The 17,567-nt window shown below is 51.9% G+C and overlaps 7 protein-coding genes across 7 annotated transcripts; 4 read left to right on the forward strand and 3 right to left on the reverse strand.

The window, feature by feature from the left end:
* Window positions 1-470: 470 nt before the first annotated feature.
* N7515_009756 (uncharacterized protein) lies at window positions 471-2,031 on the forward strand (the record flags this gene model as incomplete). Its single annotated transcript, XM_056670499.1, has 2 exons — window positions 471-657; window positions 713-2,031. The coding sequence occupies 2 exons, from the start codon at window positions 471-473 to the stop codon at window positions 2,029-2,031; spliced, it is 1,506 nt and encodes a 501-aa protein (XP_056516872.1).
* A 784-nt stretch (window positions 2,032-2,815) lies between these two features.
* On the reverse strand, window positions 2,816-3,526 carry N7515_009757 (uncharacterized protein; the record flags this gene model as incomplete). The annotated part of the gene is made up of 1 exon (XM_056670500.1): window positions 2,816-3,526. The coding sequence occupies one exon, from the start codon at window positions 3,524-3,526 to the stop codon at window positions 2,816-2,818; it is 711 nt and encodes a 236-aa protein (XP_056516873.1).
* Window positions 3,527-4,383: 857 nt separating this feature from the next.
* N7515_009758 (DNA-directed DNA polymerase gamma MIP1) lies at window positions 4,384-7,779 on the forward strand (the record flags this gene model as incomplete). Its single annotated transcript, XM_056670501.1, has 2 exons — window positions 4,384-4,465; window positions 4,532-7,779. 2 exons carry the CDS (start codon window positions 4,384-4,386, stop codon window positions 7,777-7,779), a joined length of 3,330 nt encoding a protein of 1,109 aa, XP_056516874.1.
* Window positions 7,780-8,480: 701 nt separating this feature from the next.
* Window positions 8,481-10,623, forward strand: N7515_009759 (putative CorA family metal ion transporter; the record flags this gene model as incomplete). The annotated part of the gene is made up of 5 exons (XM_056670502.1): window positions 8,481-10,146; window positions 10,200-10,273; window positions 10,330-10,382; window positions 10,429-10,482; window positions 10,530-10,623. 5 exons carry the CDS (start codon window positions 8,481-8,483, stop codon window positions 10,621-10,623), a joined length of 1,941 nt encoding a protein of 646 aa, XP_056516875.1.
* A 229-nt stretch (window positions 10,624-10,852) lies between these two features.
* On the reverse strand, window positions 10,853-12,120 carry N7515_009760 (uncharacterized protein; the record flags this gene model as incomplete). The annotated part of the gene is made up of 2 exons (XM_056670503.1): window positions 10,853-11,855; window positions 11,951-12,120. The coding sequence occupies 2 exons, from the start codon at window positions 12,118-12,120 to the stop codon at window positions 10,853-10,855; spliced, it is 1,173 nt and encodes a 390-aa protein (XP_056516876.1).
* Window positions 12,121-12,455: 335 nt separating this feature from the next.
* On the forward strand, window positions 12,456-16,214 carry N7515_009761 (uncharacterized protein; the record flags this gene model as incomplete). The annotated part of the gene is made up of 1 exon (XM_056670504.1): window positions 12,456-16,214. The coding sequence occupies one exon, from the start codon at window positions 12,456-12,458 to the stop codon at window positions 16,212-16,214; it is 3,759 nt and encodes a 1,252-aa protein (XP_056516877.1).
* A 316-nt stretch (window positions 16,215-16,530) lies between these two features.
* On the reverse strand, window positions 16,531-17,477 carry N7515_009762 (uncharacterized protein; the record flags this gene model as incomplete). Its single annotated transcript, XM_056670505.1, has 3 exons — window positions 16,531-16,649; window positions 16,705-17,254; window positions 17,367-17,477. The coding sequence occupies 3 exons, from the start codon at window positions 17,475-17,477 to the stop codon at window positions 16,531-16,533; spliced, it is 780 nt and encodes a 259-aa protein (XP_056516878.1).
* Between the last annotated feature and the right edge of the window lie 90 nt (window positions 17,478-17,567).

The following is a 17,567-nucleotide window of genomic DNA, read 5'->3' on the forward strand; positions in this document are numbered from 1 at the left end:
CCATGGGGGCTTATTGTTTCACGAATTCCAGCTCGGGGAAGCCTTTTCCCCGATGCTTATGTTAAATTTTAAAGAACATGTCTTGTCTGGACAGGACGGAACATGCATGTAAAGTTAGGGGACATAGAGATGATATTTGGCGGTTTACATGGGGGGTTAAGTTTATAATACATGAATGGATGTACCTATTTTATTGGTGGCGTACGTTAAGTATACATTACACAGTAGGTATAGTATATGTTTCATACTTTCATTGCTTATCGCTGAAGTTGACTTCAAGTGTCTCATGGGCATTGCGCGTGTTTCTACCATATTGGGAAGAAATGCCAGCCATGTCTCGGAACTTACATGGGGCGAGACCTTTCAAATCAACACCTTTCTCAAAATAAACCTACCAAGTCAGTGATTTCACCTCGAGTCCTCGACCTTAACGGGGGCCTCACGCGCTGCAAACAACACCAATTTCCATCATGGCCAATCGAGGGATTGTTGTCTTCTCCGGAGGGAGCGCGGCGAACAATCTAGTCGACGTCTTCAGCGCCGTTCGTGAAAGCAAGAACTGCCCACTCAGCTACATAATTCCCATCAGTGATAACGGAGGATCTTCTTCCGAGTTAATTCGGATATTCGGCGGTCCTGGCATCGGCGATGTTCGAAGTAAGCAAAACAGACCACTTCCTAGCACAATTGCTCAATGCTAACCTTCTACCAGGTCGATTAGTGCGCTTGATCCCAGATTCACCTACGAATCCCGAAAGATCAGCAATCAAAGCACTATTCAACCACCGACTGCCCGCCGAAGCAGGCGTCGCAACCACAGAATGGCAATCCATCGTCGACGGCACATCGGCCCTATGGACAGCCATCACCCCCGCCAAAAAAGAGCTCATACGCTCCTTCTTTAACGTCCTGAATCTTGAAATCCTCAAGCGAGCCCGACCACCCTCCTCAACTTTCGACTTCACTTCCGCAAGCGTAGGCAACCTCTTCCTAACCGCCGCGCGACTATTCAGCGGCAGTTTCGAAAGCGCCATCTACCTCCTAGGCAGCATCTGCGGCGTCCCATCAGATCTAGTCCGCGTAATCCCAGCAATCAACTCCAATTTCTCCCATCACATCTCCGCCTCCCTGGCAGATGGAACCGTCATCGTCGGGCAGAACAGTATCTCTCACCCAGGCGAGGCTACAGCCCTTCACCACAAGCCGGGTTCAAGACGACCGAGTCTGCTCCTCGCCGATGGCGATGATGTTGACTATACAGACTCTGAACTCTCGGACCCAATGACCTACGAAGAAGACCATCTCCCTGGCTCCCTAGCTACGCTCCGTAACAAGAACATCAAGTTCAGCAAAACCGAAAACGAGGATCTAAGCGCCAGAATCACTCGCATCTGGTACATAAATCCCTACGGCCAGGAAATCCGCCCACCAGCCAATCCACGCGTCCTGGAATCAATCAATGATTCCCAGGCCATAATCTACAGCATCGGATCCCTCTACACATCCATCATCCCATCCATCGTCCTGCGCGGCGTGGGAAAATCCATAGTCTCATCTCCAGCGCGCCACAAAATCCTCATTCTGAACGGATCCCTCGATCGAGAAACAGGACCTATGTCCGCGCCATTTGCCGCTTCCGATTTCGTCGAAGCTATTGTCTGTGCTGGAGAGGAAAGTCGGGGTCGCTTGCAGCATCAGAGTCAGAGGCAGGAGCATGGAAATGCGCAAAGCTACTCGGATCTGCCGTATACGAGCTACGTGTCTCATATACTGCATTTGGAGGGGCCTGGGACGCCGCTGGTTGATCGCGAGAGGCTGGCTGATATGGGGATTGAGACGCTGAGGCTTTATGGGAGGAAGATTATGGGGAAGGATGGGGTGACGGTTGTTGGCATGCAGTATGATCCTAATGCGCTCGTGCAGGCTATTGAGGTTGTTCTGGGGAAGAAGGGGGATGCGATGGTTCGGGGGGCATTGGGGAGTGGGCTTGGGAGGCGGAATACTTTAGATCCTGCTAGGAGAGATAGATAGAATACCCAACTGGGTTGATATATGGGGTTGTTCACAGCTAGAGTTACCTATATCTGAAAATGAAGTGATTGGAAAGTATGATAGCTGGTCTACCTGCAAGACCTGATGGAGGATCCAAAAGTGCCTCTACATCTGAGCACGATGTAACTCGAGAGCATGAGATATCTTGGAACCAGGCTACAGGACATACGGTGTTACAGGAGAAAGAAACATGAAAGTAATGGAAGATGTCATTGCTAATTCAAAAGATGAACTCCGCCAACACACTGCTGATGCAATATTCATAATCATAAAAGTCGTGCATCGTCATGGAGAGCCCTGGCACCTGCGCTATGCCGCAATGAGATGAAATGGTAAGAATAAAGAAGTAAGGGAAAAGGGCGAGTGAAGATTGGTCAGTGAAGAACAGGGGAGTGAAGATGGTGTAACTGAAGATGAGGTCGGGTGAGTCGAAGCAAGTAGAAAAAAGTCGGAATCAACGGCGAGTGGAGGGGAGGTAGGATAAAAGGTGACGTAGACGTGAACCCTCCCTACGCTTCGAGCGAGGGTAGATCTTCCTCCTCCCTGTCCTCCCGCGCAAAGATAAGTGCAGTAAGCTCCCTCGGACCCCTCGATCTGCGTGTAATTGTGGCCCGACACACCGGACAAGCGCCTCTGGGGGTAGTCGCTCGGCCAGGCTGAGCACGCAGCGCAACGGTGAGATAGTTCATTATGCACTGGTGGCAGAATAGATGGCCTTGAGGAGAGAGTTAGAAAGGTGTACCGTCCATACGGCTCAACGGCACTAGCGTACGGGCGCACATACCACAAACGGTGCTTGTCGGGTTCTCCGGGCGTTCCATGCAGATTGGGCAAGTGTACGCGAGCAAGGCATTGGCCTCCGGAGGGTCAACTGGAGCACCAGGTCCGACGGCAGGAGCGGAGCGGGGAGTGGTAGTGTTGGACCGCCTTCGCCAGTCATGTCAATGGTTTCAATCACCTCGCGTCTCTGGCGGGTGGCAGCCGAGGAGGACTCAGCAGGTTCTTGGCTGAGATTGTGGCGGCGCTTGATGCCGCGTGGGGTGTTTGGAACTTGGTCGGGGCTGGGCGAGCGAGGCGAGCGAGGCGAGCGGGGGAAGGGAGTGGGCGTCGAGTTGCGCCTGTGGTGGGTGGGGGAATTGCCGGTGGTCAGGTCCACAAACTCGCGCGGTCGGCTGGTGCGACGCATCTCGATGGACTTGTCTTCGCCTTCAGCGGCGAACTTGTCCAGCTGTGCGCCGCGTGACAGCTGGCGGGGGAGCGGCTGGGAGACGCGCCGCGGAGCCTCGGGATCAAGAGATACCCGATGTGGAGGATAAATTATCTCTCCACGGACGAGAATTCCTTCCGTAGAAGGTGCGAGAGGCGTCTGGCTGTCGGCAGACTCGCGCCGACGTCGATGTCTGGATGGAAGGAAATTTCCAACCTTCTCGCGAGTTTTGCGGACGAAACGCTGCAACGACTGAAAGATAGCCATACCGATAACTGCTTATCACCTGATCACGTGGCTGTTTGGGTGGGGCTAGGGCGGTGTGCCGACGTGGAAACAGGACGGACCGGAATATCTTTAATCCGAACGAAAGGGTGCAGCAGTGACGTAGACACACGTGATCTTAGACTAGGCTCGGCAGGTACCCGCCAGTCGGATGATGGCTATCACTTGGATGTCCACACTTGACTACTGGTCTGGATTGATCCTAGGAACGTCGCCGGCAACCGAGCTGCCACCGGTATTGGTGGTGGAGATTGATTGATGGGAAGCCGGTGATGGGCGAGACGCACGTGACTGATAGTAACGGAGAAAGGTTAGGCCGGCCGGATAAATAAAGTGCGGACCAAAGAAGAAAGAAAAGCGATGTGTTCGGACAAATGTAAAAGCGTTCGGATAAAATAAAAAGAAGAAAGAAAGGCGAGGAGCGCGGATCGGATTATAAGCCATTCCGGTTCATGTGACTTTGGCCTCAGAAGAGAGCAATTCATATGACTTTCACCCTCAGAGAGTGGTTCATACAACTTTCGTCTGAAAGCGGCAGGTGGTCCCAAGGAAAAACTGATTTTCCGGTGTGCATGCCCAGACTTACCATACCGCGATAACTAGGCAATGATACGGGCATCAAGTCCGTCTTCTTTAACACATCGCTCTTTTTGTGCCCGATTTCCTTGGCTATCAGTGCAGCCGCACGGCTGTAGCCAGACTTTCTGAACATGACCTGACGTCCCCAAACTGGTTATTCTTATGATGTTATATTGGAAGTCCTCCCGCACTCCTTGTTCTAGGGGTGGCTTGAGGTCTTTCGCGCGACTTGGCTCGCCGCTCTCTATTCAAGCACAATCATGGATCTCTTCCAAAGGAAATTCGAGGCATTCCTCGTCATCCGCCAACAATGCCCATTCCACGAAAAGCACTCTTTCTGGTGTGTCCTTCGTCTTCCGGCTGAAGCTCAATAAGAAAATAAAAAATTCCAATACTGATCTTTTCCAGTCCCTTCCTCGTCTAGATTCAATGAAGTAGGAGTTCAACAGTTGAGCGACTATGTACATGCGCAAATCTTCCCGAACAAAGGTCGCATCCCGAATCCAGACCTGGTCGCACTCTCGAAGGATCATCTGTCTCGACATCAGCTTCTGGGTAAATCCCAGACCGGCGCTGGGCCTGTCGCCTTTGATCTTCCTACGCTGAAGGGCCAGACTATGGATGAGCACTTCTATAAACTCGGAATGGATTCTTCGGAGCCATATTTGACATACGCCAAGTCGTACGCGGCTCTCAACTGTCCGCCCAAACCGCGCAAATGGGTGAAGCGCAGCGGATGGACGAAATACCACAGCGATGGCACTTCAGAGCCTGTAGACGCTCCCAATGAAGCAATGCTTACTTTCGACACGGAGGTTATGTACAAGGACAATTCGTTTGCGGTCATGGCTTGTGCGGTCAGCCCAACTTCATGGTATGCGTGGATATCGCCTTGGCTGCTGGGCGAGTCAACGAACGAGATTCAGCTGGTGCCCTTGGGAGACCCATCCCAACCCCGCATCATCGTTGGCCACAACATTGGCTACGATCGAGCACGAGTCCTTGAGGAATATGATATGCAGCAGTCTCAGAACTTCTTTCTGGACACAATGTCCCTTCACGTTGCGGTCAATGGCATGTGTTCGCAGCAGAGACCGACTTGGATGCGACACAAGAAGAATCAAGATTTGAGGGATAAAATCGCCAACGAGCACCATTCTGTCGAACTGGCCGCGCTTCTCGAAAACAACATGTTGAGAGAAGAAGAGGAAGAACTCTGGGTGGGACGAAGTTCGGTTAACTCGTTGCGTGATGTGGCCAAGTTCCATTGTGATGTCACAATCGATAAGGCGCAGAGAGATCTCTTCGGTGAACTTGACCGCGATTCTATCGTGAGCAGGCTGGAGGAGCTTCTCGACTATTGTGCAGCCGATGTTGCCATCACCCACCGCGTGTACCGCAAAGTGTTCCCTAATTTCCTTGAGACCTGCCCTCATCCAGTTAGCTTCGGCGCTCTTCGCCACTTGTCCTCTGTCATTTTGCCAGTCAACCAGTCTTGGCAAGAATATCTTACCAGCGCAGAGGAGACATATCATAAGCGACTTGATGATGTACAGATCAAACTGCTCGCGCTGTGTGATGAGGCATTGAAGTGCAAAGACCAACCAGACATTTACACGAATGATCCTTGGCTACGGCAGCTGGACTGGTCCGGCCAAGAGATCAAAATGGCAAAAGGAAAGAAGAAGGGTGATCCTCCCCGGCCGGCAGCCCGGCAGAAGAAACCAGGAATGCCTAAGTGGTACAAGGACCTTTTTACGTCGAACGCTGCAGACATCAACCTGACAGTGCGCACTCGCATTGCGCCTATTTTGCTCAAACTTTCTTGGGACAATCACCCCCTAGTGTGGTCAGACCTACACGGGTGGACTTTCCGTGTCCCTCGTGATCAAGTCAAGCAATATGAGAACCAGCCAGTCGTTGTATGCGATATGACTGAGGAAAAGAACCTCGAATTGCGAGACGAGCGAAAAGCCACATTCTTCAAGATCCCTCACAAAGATGGCCCACAGGCCAGATGTACCAACCCGCTTGGAAAGGGCTACATGCAGTATTTCGAGCGTGGAATCCTGTCATCACAGTATGAACTTGCGAAGCAAGCTCTGGATATGAACGCTTCATGTTCCTACTGGATCAGCGCGCGAGATCGAATTAAAAGTCAGATTGTTGTCTACGAAGATCAGATACGAAAGGCTGGCCAAGGCGCCGAGACTAACAACAATCGCATTGGTTTCATTCTACCTCAGGTCATCCCGATGGGCACTATCACTCGACGTGCCGTGGAGAACACCTGGCTCACTGCAAGTAACGCCAAGGCTAACCGTGTTGGTTCAGAGCTGAAGGCTATGATCAAAGCACCGCCAGGCTATTCCTTTGTGGGCGCCGACGTCGACTCCCAGGAATTGTGGATTGCAAGTCTTGTCGGAGACGCCCCGTTCCAAATCCACGGAGGAAACGCAATTGGCTTCATGTGTCTAGAAGGATCAAAGGCCGAGGGAACAGATCTACACTCGCGAAGTGCCTCAATTCTGGGCATCTCACGTAATGATGCCAAAGTCTTCAACTACGGCCGAATCTATGGTGCTGGCGTCAAGTTTGCAGCCACTCTGCTTCGCCAGTTCAATCCGTCCCTGACTGAAAAGCAGACACAGGAAACTGCTCAAAATCTATACAAAGAGACTAAGGGGACGCGCACTTCCCGACGCCTCTTAAGTGCGTCGCCTTTCTGGCGGGGTGGTACCGAGTCCTTTGTGTTCAACAAGCTCGAGGAGTTCGCTGATCAGGAGCGGCCCAGAACCCCAGTCCTGGGTGCTGGGATCACAGAGGCCCTTATGCGACGTTTCATCAACAAGGGCAGCTTCATGACATCTCGCATCAATTGGGCTATTCAGTCATCGGGTGTTGATTATCTTCACCTCCTGATTGTTGGCATGGACTATCTCATCCGTCAATTCAATATTCAAGCCCGCTTGGCCATTACTGTTCATGACGAGATTCGTTATCTCGTCAAAGACGAGGATAAGTACCGCGCGGCAATGGCTTTGCAGGTTGCCAATGTGTGGACTCGGGCTCTCTTCTCGCAGCAAGTGGGCATCGATGATCTTCCCCAGTCTTGTGCGTATTTCTCGGCCGTCGACATTGACCATGTACTTCGAAAGGAAGTCGATATGGACTGTGTGACTCCTTCGCATCCTCACAAAATTCCACACGGTGAAACACTCGACATCACCCAGCTTTTGGACAAAGCTCACGAAGCGTTCTTGGACCCTACCATCACACCCAAGTCCCCTCCAAATCCCGACAAATACCCCTACACCCCGCGCGAATCGGTCATGTCCGCCCTCACAGCTTCTAATGACATTGACTTCATCAGAGCTCAGATCACCAAGGATGATAAAGAACTTCGTGATATCATCAAAGAAAAGACTCGGGCAACCACTGGCGACACTCCCAAGGCTCGCACCACTTCCACCAAATCAAGCAAGTCTACCAGTTGGTCCTCGGCAAAGCCCCAACGGGCGGTTCTGATGGACATGGAGTCTGCTCTCTATTCCGACTTCCACAGCTCGTCTCGGTCTAATTCCCATGGAGGCAAACAGCCCCAAATCGGGTTTCACCGACCTTCCTGGAAACCACGGCCAACGGCTCGAGCTTAGTGTCGACGATTTCCCTCTTCCATCCTGTCTTTCATTGTATTATGAGATTTCTTTTCTGCTGTAATTATTGCTTTACTCCTGTTTAACTATTTGGGTGGTTGTTATATCTGGAGTGATTGGGGGCTAGCATTGGGACGGCGTTGATGCATTGCGGTGGAATTGTATGTATTATAGTCTAATTGCTGAGCGTTAGTGAAGCAATAATATGTACTCCGTACTATGAATCATCGAATAAGCTCGTGTTAGACTGTTCGTCGTGAATAAAGCCAAATGAGCATAAGCTTCGACCATTCGAGCTAACACGGGGAATTTCTCCACAACGGCCCCTGTGCTCCGATCTGGACCCCTTTCTCCTGTTTCTGTCGAGATTTGTTCGAATTCCTATTTTTCGATGTTCATGTCATAGAATCCTTTTTTTAGAGGTCTCGTCTTGCTTGCAGCCTTGCAAACTCTGCCCGGCAGATCATCACGCTCCTCAGACGTCAGATCCCCGAGCGACATGTTCTCATCTGACTCCGTGGTGTCTCCATGAGACGCGAAAACCTATTTTGAAACCCCTGCTGGACTGCTAGACATTGCTGGTACATCACCCATCTCCAGATTCCTTATCGTTGAGGCGAAGTGGATCGGTCTTTTGAGCCGATGAAAACCCGTCATTCCAACGCGATCGGACGTGCGCCTTCTCAATTCGAGCCGCAAGAATGAGCGTACACTCAGTCGACTATGCGCAAGTCGACTATGCGCAACAAGGCGCGACACGATCCGACTTTGACATCGAGGCCGGTCGCCCATCGCTCGGCTCCCAAGTGTCTCCGACAGGAAGAGAGAGAGAAGGTAGTTCATTCCCCGCGTTCAGCACATCCGCAGCACGAGTGAACTCCACAGAGACGACGAAACGCCGAACCAGACGCTCGAACACGGCCCGCTCATACCATCCGGAGGGATTCGCTCAGGATCCGAATTGGCAGCCTGGAACCGAGCCTGGTATCGATCCCACCAAGCCGCTACCGCCGTACACGTCGGAATGGGCGTCGAATATCCCCGCGGATCTGCACCGGCGCTGCGAGATCACGATCGTGGATTTTTCACAGCATGAGATGCGGCAGTATGAGCTGGATAATGATACGCTGGAGCAGTTCTTGGAGCGGGAGAAAGAGCCGTGGGTGCAGTGTCGGTGGATCAATGTCAATGGGCTGAGCTGGGATGTGATTAAGATTCTGGGGAATCATAAGAGATTGCATCGGCTGGCGATTGAGGATGTTGTACACACTACCAATCGCACGAAAGCGGATTGGTACTCGGATCATGCTTTTGTCGTCTTGACATTGCAGAAGCTGATGAAGATCCAGGAGGAGGATTCCTCTGACTCGGAGGACGAGGAGGATGCTTCGGTCAGTCGGTGGAAGTCAAGGGACCGGAAAAGCTCGGTGAACAGTGAAAAGAGCTCGATCTCACTGAAGCGACCAACGAAACGGAATGTCATCATGGCCGCTTTGAAGGATATATTCACTATCAGATCATCGAAGGACCAGGACCGCAAAGAGAAAGCGAAGCTGGGCTCCAGCATTCGGCCTGGCCCCGGACGGGAAGGGGCAAAACATAACACGCACTTTGGAGATGTTGGAACAGTCAAAGATACAACTACCAGGAGTCTCCAGCGATATCGCGGTGGTCCCAATGAGGATCGAATCGAGTTCATGGAACGCCATGCTGCCCTTGCCGCCAAGGGACTATGCGTCACATTGGAGCAAGTTTCGATCTTCTTACATGCCGATAACACAGTGACATCCTTCTTCGAAACGAGCGCGGATGACATTGAAGCGCCAATCGTCAGGCGGCTGAACACCCCCGAGACTATCCTCCGTCAGTCCTGCGACGCCAGCATGCTGTTGCAGGCCATTCTCGATGCCGTGATCGATCTTGCGATTCCCGTCACAATGGCCTACCAAGATGCCATTGGAGACCTCGAACTTGAGGTCCTGACTGATCCAGACATTGAGCAGTCAAAGTCTTTGTATATCCTAACGTCAGAGATTGCCGTTCTGCGAAACTCCATGCAGCCTATGGTGGCTGTGATCAATGCTCTCCGCGATCACCGGTCCGAGCCTGTCAACACTCCAGGGTTTGGCGTTTTTCGAAATCCGCTCAGCCCGTCTACTACACCGGCGGAAATGGAGGATCCTCGCCCGCAGATCGGCTCTGTTACGCCCAATCTAAAGAGCTTGGGAGGCACCAGTGTCACGATCAGCTCTATGTGCCACACGTATCTGGGCGATGCCCTGGATCACTGTATCACTATTGTTGAAGGATACGATCAGATGCGGCGTAACGCTGATAACATGATAGATCTGATCTTCAATACTATTGGTATGTCGTTTCTTCTCTGTAGCGAAGACGTCCCAACTAACAGTGTTGCGCAGGTGCCTACCAGAACGAGAGTATGAAGCAACTCACTCTGGTGACTTGTTTGTATCTTCCCATGACATTTTTGACTGTACGTATACCTCGGCCCCCGATCCTGATGGGATCCGTCGCTTACACCAGTTCTAGGGCTACTTCGGAATGAATTTCACTACTTTCGGTTCAATTGAGCATAATGAAGGGTATGTTGAGCTTTGTCATTGATAGGATTTATGCTGATCTCGACAGATATTTCTGGAAGATTGCCGTACCGTTCGTTTGCGCCACGACGTTCTTACTGATGTAAGTGCCTGGTTCCCTTTGGGTAGAGTCGAAACTAACATCTACAGGCGCGACAAAATCCAGCGTTACGCCGTCATGCTTGCTCAACGGCGTCTCATTGTCAGCTCGAGGAAGCAAAGACGGGAGAGGAAGAAGAAATAGATGGTCTTGTTTATTATTCACTTGTAAGGTGTTGCTGGCGGGTTTTGCTTTCGGGCTACACATACGCATTAACAGACCATGTATTTGGGTCTTAGATCAATAGCTACATGTATACTACTTGGACATTATTTTGCATCAGTTAACAGCTTGATTCCAATCTTGGAATGACCATGTAGGCCCTCCGTCTAAATTGTTTTGACTATAAATACATATTGTACACGGCTCACCCTCAATCAAGAGACTTCCGACGATAAGCCGAATAGGCCTTCCACGGAAGTCTCCAATCTGACCGGAGCAAGGCTGGGCTGAAGATATCAAAGTCCTGCTTCTGCAAGCGATCCAACCACAAGCGTGCGCCAACCGCCGGCATGAAGACGCCAAATGCCCTATTCACCTCCTCGAGAGGAGACTCGCCGCTTCGACCAGGGGAAACATCATATTCATGACCCTCCTCACCCTCGTGCTCAAAATCATGACCAACATCCTCCCCAGCCCTCAGATTACTCAACATCTGCTGCGCCGTAATCAAATGATCACTTGCCCTTGTCGCAACAGTAAAGACTGCATCTCTCAGGCCCTCCGCCTGAGCTCCATTCCGGAGCACATCCTCTTCCTTAACGCCCGCCTGAGCCATAACATCCAGTGGCAACATAACAGCACCCTGCTTCGCACCACCACCAACGGCAGAGCCCGCAGCTCCACCAGGCGGTGCCTGAGCCGGCGGCGCGGGGAAAGCAACAAACGGCAGTCCACGCAGCACAGCGGCGATACCCACCGCCTTACCAATATGCGACGCAACATGGTCGGCAGTCACCGAGGCCATAGGCAAGGCAGACAGAGTCAGGTACATGAGCGTCGAGTATGTGTTCTCAGCGTACGACTCGAGCGCGGCGATATTAGGATACGGGTCATTTGTCAAAGTTTGCTCTCGCGAGTTGATGAGACGCATCAGCCAGCCTTTGCTTATCCGTGCCTGGCCCTCTGTACGCTCGTGTAACTCGGAAATGGCGGATGCAAGCAGGATGGCGACGGGTTCTTTTGGTGGGGTGCCGGCGATAATCTTGGTTACGGCGTCGCGCCAGAATTGGAGTCGCATTAGCCCGATTGTGGGGGAGGAGGTTGTGTCCGGGATCATGGAGAGGGAGACGTTTAGTGCGCGTAGCGCGATATAGAAGGATTGGGCATGGCGTGGGATGAAGGTGCTCAGTGTATAGGAGGGGCGGTCATATTTTCTGTTCGGAAGGATTGTCCGTTAGTACTCGAGCATAGATCTGGCTTCGGAGCTTCTATATGCTCAAACGGCTTAGGGTCACTCGGCTTGACATACGATAGTAGACCAATGCAGTAGTTGTGAGCGCCTTGGACTTCCTCCGCGGTGAGAGGTGCGGCAACAGATGGTGTCCGGCTGAAGTGACGTTTCTGTGATTGGAAGCTTCGGATATAATATGGGCAAGCCCTGCTTGCCTGGCAAGTCCGAGATGTCCCGAGGAAAGACATTGAGGGGGTTGAAAGTTGGTTGCGATTGCGAGTCTGCAAAGATTCAACGATGTAATCGGGGAGAAGACATTGGCCGAGAGACGAGCTTTGTCAGCGCATACAACCATCCATTAAGAAACAGTATAAAAAGGACTCTGGATGTATGGAAATCAAAGTAGATAAAATACCAAATACACTAATATTTCCTGAAATCCACAAAGATCTACGTTGTAGCTGATGTACGCGTTTTCCTGAGTGACGATCCGCCTGACTTCGCGTTCGCGTTTCTCCGCGTGGGCGCGTCTCCTTAGTCTCCCGAACTCAACTTTTCATCTTCATCAGATGTTACAGCAAATATGAGCGAAGATGGGGATCAACGGCCAGCAAAGAGGCAGCGCTTCTTCTCCGACCCGCCAGCACCACCTTTACCGACCGAAACTCGAGATGGACCGGACCTGTTTCGTCGCCTACTCTTACAACATGGCAATGGAGACCGCGAGCCTCGAACGGAGCATGACGCTACTATAGAGAACGGTTCGCTTGATACCGTTCCCGAGTACTTCCCTGCCTGGCCGAAACGGAGGCACTATACAAAACGATGTGGAACCAAGAACGACGATGTACCCATTCCCGACGATGCTATCCCATCCCAGAATGGAGCAGGCCCTCAAGGAGTTGCCAACCTTGATCGCGTTCCCGATTACTCCCCTCCCTCGCCAAAACCGAGGCAGTATTCACGACGATTTGGAACCAAGAACGACGATGTACCCATTCCCGACGCCGCTGTCCCTCCCCAGAATGGAGGCCCTCAAGGAGTTGCCAACACCGCACCAGTCGCAGCGGCCGATGGCTTTGATGTCGACCTTTTCACCAGCATCGTGGGCGAGAAATTGCCTGTCGATGCAATCAAAACAATTCGATCCGCCGCTACGAACAACATTGAGCGGGCTGTGAACATATACTTTGATGGATCATGGAAGAAGCCTGTGCAGTCAAATGGCCCCGTTGCTATCCCCCAGCCGAGAGATGTTCCAGTAACACCTGGTTTCGGAAGGGCGGATGCAGATGGTTTGGTTTTGCATTTACAGTATCAGCCCGCAGCACGGTACGTGGGCGGATTCGGCGTGGAAGGATGGGCAACTCGAAGTGGTCCGGCTTTGCTCAAGCATGGTGACACTGTTTTCATCGAACGCGCACGCTCCCAGCCAATGACGAAACGTGGCAGAGGAGGCAGAACATTTGTCAATCACAAATCCGATGTCTTGACCCGATTTACCAACAAGGCAGGCCAGGAAATTGGCCGGCTACCGCACGAGACCGCTGAATGGGTTTCTACGCTGATTGATCAGAAGATCTGCCGCTTTGAAGGAGTCTGCGTGTTTGTACCCGATAGGGTGCGAGTCAACGATACCATTTACCTGCAACTCCACGTCTATATGCTCAAAGAAGCGTTTCGGAGTGCGGCGTTCGCCGCTATGAACCCCGACGACAACAGATCTACCGGACTTTTCGAAGAGAGTGAGAGCAACGAGGAAAAGAATCTGCGACTCCGACAAGTTGCTCTTGTAAAGTTGTTCAACGAGATTGGCCTTCATCCTACCTCGACCAACCCGACTACCGAAAGGCACAAAAAGGATGGCATTCTACGTGCTGCTGAAATTGCAGAGCAATACGACACGAAAAAGGAGAAAGATAAATCTAGCGAAGACGAAACCGAAGAACTGCAAGAGGACCAACTCGACACTCTGTATCGAAAGGCACAGTCATTTGACTTCAACATGCCAGCTGCAGACCCTCCTCCTACGTTTACGCTCAGTCTACGCAAGTACCAACAACAAGCCCTTCACTGGATGCTGTCAAAAGAAAAAGATTCCAAAGAAACGCGTGAAAAGTCAATGCATCCCTTATGGGAGGAATACACTTGGCCCCTAAAGGACGTTGACGACCATGAGCTACCAAAAGTTCAAGACCTTGACCACTTCTATGTGAACCCTTATTCCGGAGACCTCAGTCTTGAATTCCCTCTTCAGGAGCAGCACTGCCAAGGTGGAATCCTGGCTGATGAAATGGGTCTTGGTAAAACCATCGAGATGCTTAGTCTGGTTCATTCACACAGGGTTGAGCCAGATCCGCAGCTGATGAACGGTCTCAACTCAGGCAATGAACTTGCGATGACTCCAAGCTCTACCGGTGTAATTCCTGCGCCATACACCACCCTTGTCGTTGCACCTACATCCCTGATCTCTCAATGGGAAAGCGAGGCACTCAAAGCAGGAACAATGAGGGTACTCGTCTACTACGGAGCCGACAAGGCCTTCAATCTGCGGGATTTATGCAGTATATCCAATTATGACGGAGCTCCACAGGTGATTGTCACCAGTTATGGCGTGGTGTTGTCGGAATTCCGCCAGCTCGCCTCCCAGTCTGCAGTGCCCAGCATGAATAGAGGTCTATTCTCTGTGGAATTCTTCCGGGTGATCCTTGACGAAGCCCATGTGATCAAGAACCGCCGTTCCAAATCCGCCAAGTCGTGCTGTGAGTTGAAAGCAAGGCATCGATGGGCACTGACCGGTACGCCAATCGTCAATCGTCTCGAGGACCTCTTCAGCCTAGTGCGCTTCCTGAGGGTTGAGCCGTGGAGCAATTTCTCTTTCTGGAAGACGTTCATCACTGTACCCTTTGAATCGAAAGAATACGTGCGCGCCCTGAATGTCGTGCAAAGTGTCCTGGAACCCCTTGTCCTTCGGCGGACAAAGTCGATGAAAACCCCAGAGGGCGAACCACTGGTTCCGTTGCCCAAGAAGATAGTCAAGATTGAGGAGGTCGAGCTACCGCAACAAGAACGAGAGATTTACGACCTCATCTTCACGCGAGCGAAACGGACCTACAACGACAACGTCGAGGCTGGCACACTATTGAAGTCTTACAGTACGATCTTTGCGCAAATTCTGCGTCTTCGTCAGACCTGCTGCCACCCTGTGTTGACTCGCAACAAAGCCATCGTCGCAGACGAGGAGACTGCAGCAATGGCAGCCGGCGCAACCGACGAATTCAAAGACGACATGGATCTGCAAGAATTGATCAAGCGATTCAACGCCGAGAACGAGAACGCCCAGTCCCAAGATACCCCGGGAACGATGGTAAAGTTCACATCCCACGCTCTCCGCCAGATCCAAACCGAATCCAGCGGCGAATGCCCAATCTGCTGCGAAGAGCCAATGGTCGATCCCGCCGTAACCGCCTGCTGGCACAGCGCATGCAAGAAATGTCTCGAAGACTTCCTGCAACACCAAAAGAACAAAGGCGTCCAAGCCCGCTGCTTCAACTGTCGAGCTCCAGTGGACGAAAAGAATGTCTTCGAGGTAATCCGCCATTCACCCTCCACCTCAGTCTCATTCAACGACGACATCGTCAGCAGCACACCACCAAGCAGCTCCCAGCCCGCACCACGCATCTCCCTCCGTCGCATCCACCCTCTCTCCCCTTCCGCCCACACTTCAGCCAAGATCCAAGCCCTCATCAACCACCTCACCCGTCTTCCCCCCAACACCAAATCCGTCGTCTTCTCCCAATTCACTTCTTTCCTAGACCTCATCGGTCCACAGCTTTCTCGTGTCGGCATCTCCCATCTTCGTCTGGATGGCTCAATGCCCCACAAGGCTCGCGCGGCTGTCCTAGCTGAATTCGCTAAAGAGCAGAGCTTTGACGATGACCTCGATGCGGAAGACGATACACCATCGAGTACCCCGGCCAGTAGCCGACCTGCACCGAAGACCGCATCCTCGACACCGGCTCCGACAGTTCTACTCATTTCTCTTCGCGCTGGCGGTGTCGGCCTCAACTTGACGGCGGCTAGCAATGTCTTCGTCATGGATCCGTGGTGGAGCTTCGCTATCGAAGCGCAGGCTATCGACCGTGTCCATCGAATGGGTCAGACTCGTGATGTTCATGTGACGCGTTTCGTGGTTAAGGATTCTATTGAGGGCCGCATGCTGCGCGTGCAAGAAAGGAAAATGAATATTGCCGGCTCGTTGGGATTGAAGATTGGTGGCGATGATGGTGATGATGATAAGGGGAAGGAGAGACTTGCGGAGTTGAAGATGTTGTTCGAGTAGTCTGTACTTTGCGCCTGCTCTGGTTTGTAAATATGGAATTACATCACTTGAGATTTGGGATTTGGATCTAGATACCGGCTATTTCGGTCTATATAAGCATGAGGATTGGATTATTCCGGACCTTGAATCATTACAGTTTCACTCAAGTCTACAAGCGATGAGAATGAAAGAAGTAGATATTAATACAGCCGAATGAAAAAGGATCTCAATATACTGTGTAGACATAGACATTCAATCTCAACAATCCAACAAAACATCCGAAATATCACACAAGCACCGCTCTCAGGTAAATTGTTCCGGAGTCTACCAAGTCCATTTATGAAGATTTATGAAGATGCTTCTTCACACTATCCTTAACCTTCGACATAGCCCCATGCTTCTGCTCAGACTGCCCAGTCTTACCATGAGCATGATCCTTGGCATCAGTCGAAGCATCTATCAAAACATCAGCATACACCCACACACCAAAACAGAAATGACTAAAACATACCATTAGCACCAATACCAACAGATTTCCGCTTAGACTCCTTCTCAAAGTCCTCAGCAACCTTCGGCGCCGGACCCTGCGGCCCCTTAAGCGCCTCCTCGCTCGCACCCTGCGGGTTCGCGAAATGACGAGCCTCGCCCTCGTCCTTCTTTCCCTCACCCTCAGACTTCGAGGCACCGGCACTGCTCTGCGCCTCATCCTTACCAGACTGCACAGTATCCGTACCGCGCTGCTCCTTGGCGCCAACGTCATCTTCTACACTACCAGTGGGCACGGCTGAGCCGCCCCCGGATACCGGCTTAGCAGCACTAGTTGGCTTTGCAGTACTGGTACTACTGCCGTGGACGTGGTCACCGGTACTGGTGCTGAGGCTTGTTCCAGCACCAGCCGGTGTTGAGAAGGGGACGTCCACATTATCTGTGGACTTGGCTGTCGATGGGTCGGCGTGGGTTGTGGAGGTGCCGCCTTGGGGTGTGTGTTTGTTGGAGAGGATTGGTTCTTGCGGGGCTGTGTTGCCGCCTTCTGTGGGGATTGTGCCGGGTTGTTCTGTGTTCTGTTAGTCTCTAGATCCAGTTCTGGATTGGTCGGAATTGGGGATGGAAAAGTAACTTGCCTTCTCGGTTGCCGCCGTCATAGGGGTCTGTGGCGTTTCCGGTGCCTTGCACGCCTGAGATGGGTTCTTCGCTTTGCTGGGCGGCGAGTCTCTGGCCTTCTGGGGTGTTCTCGCCCCAGATGACGTTTGAGGCGGACTTGACGTATTGACTGACGGTTTCCATGGTGGAGGTCTTGAATATCAATTGAGTAGATGTATGTAGATGTATGTGGCGAGTGTTGGGAGGTTGATGTAGAAGATATGTAGGTTGTCA

The sequence above is a fragment of the Penicillium bovifimosum genome (assembly GCF_028826915.1).
Source record: "Penicillium bovifimosum strain IBT 22155 chromosome Unknown utg000008l_segment0_segment0, whole genome shotgun sequence".
Taxonomy (NCBI): Eukaryota; Fungi; Ascomycota; class Eurotiomycetes; order Eurotiales; family Aspergillaceae; genus Penicillium; species Penicillium bovifimosum.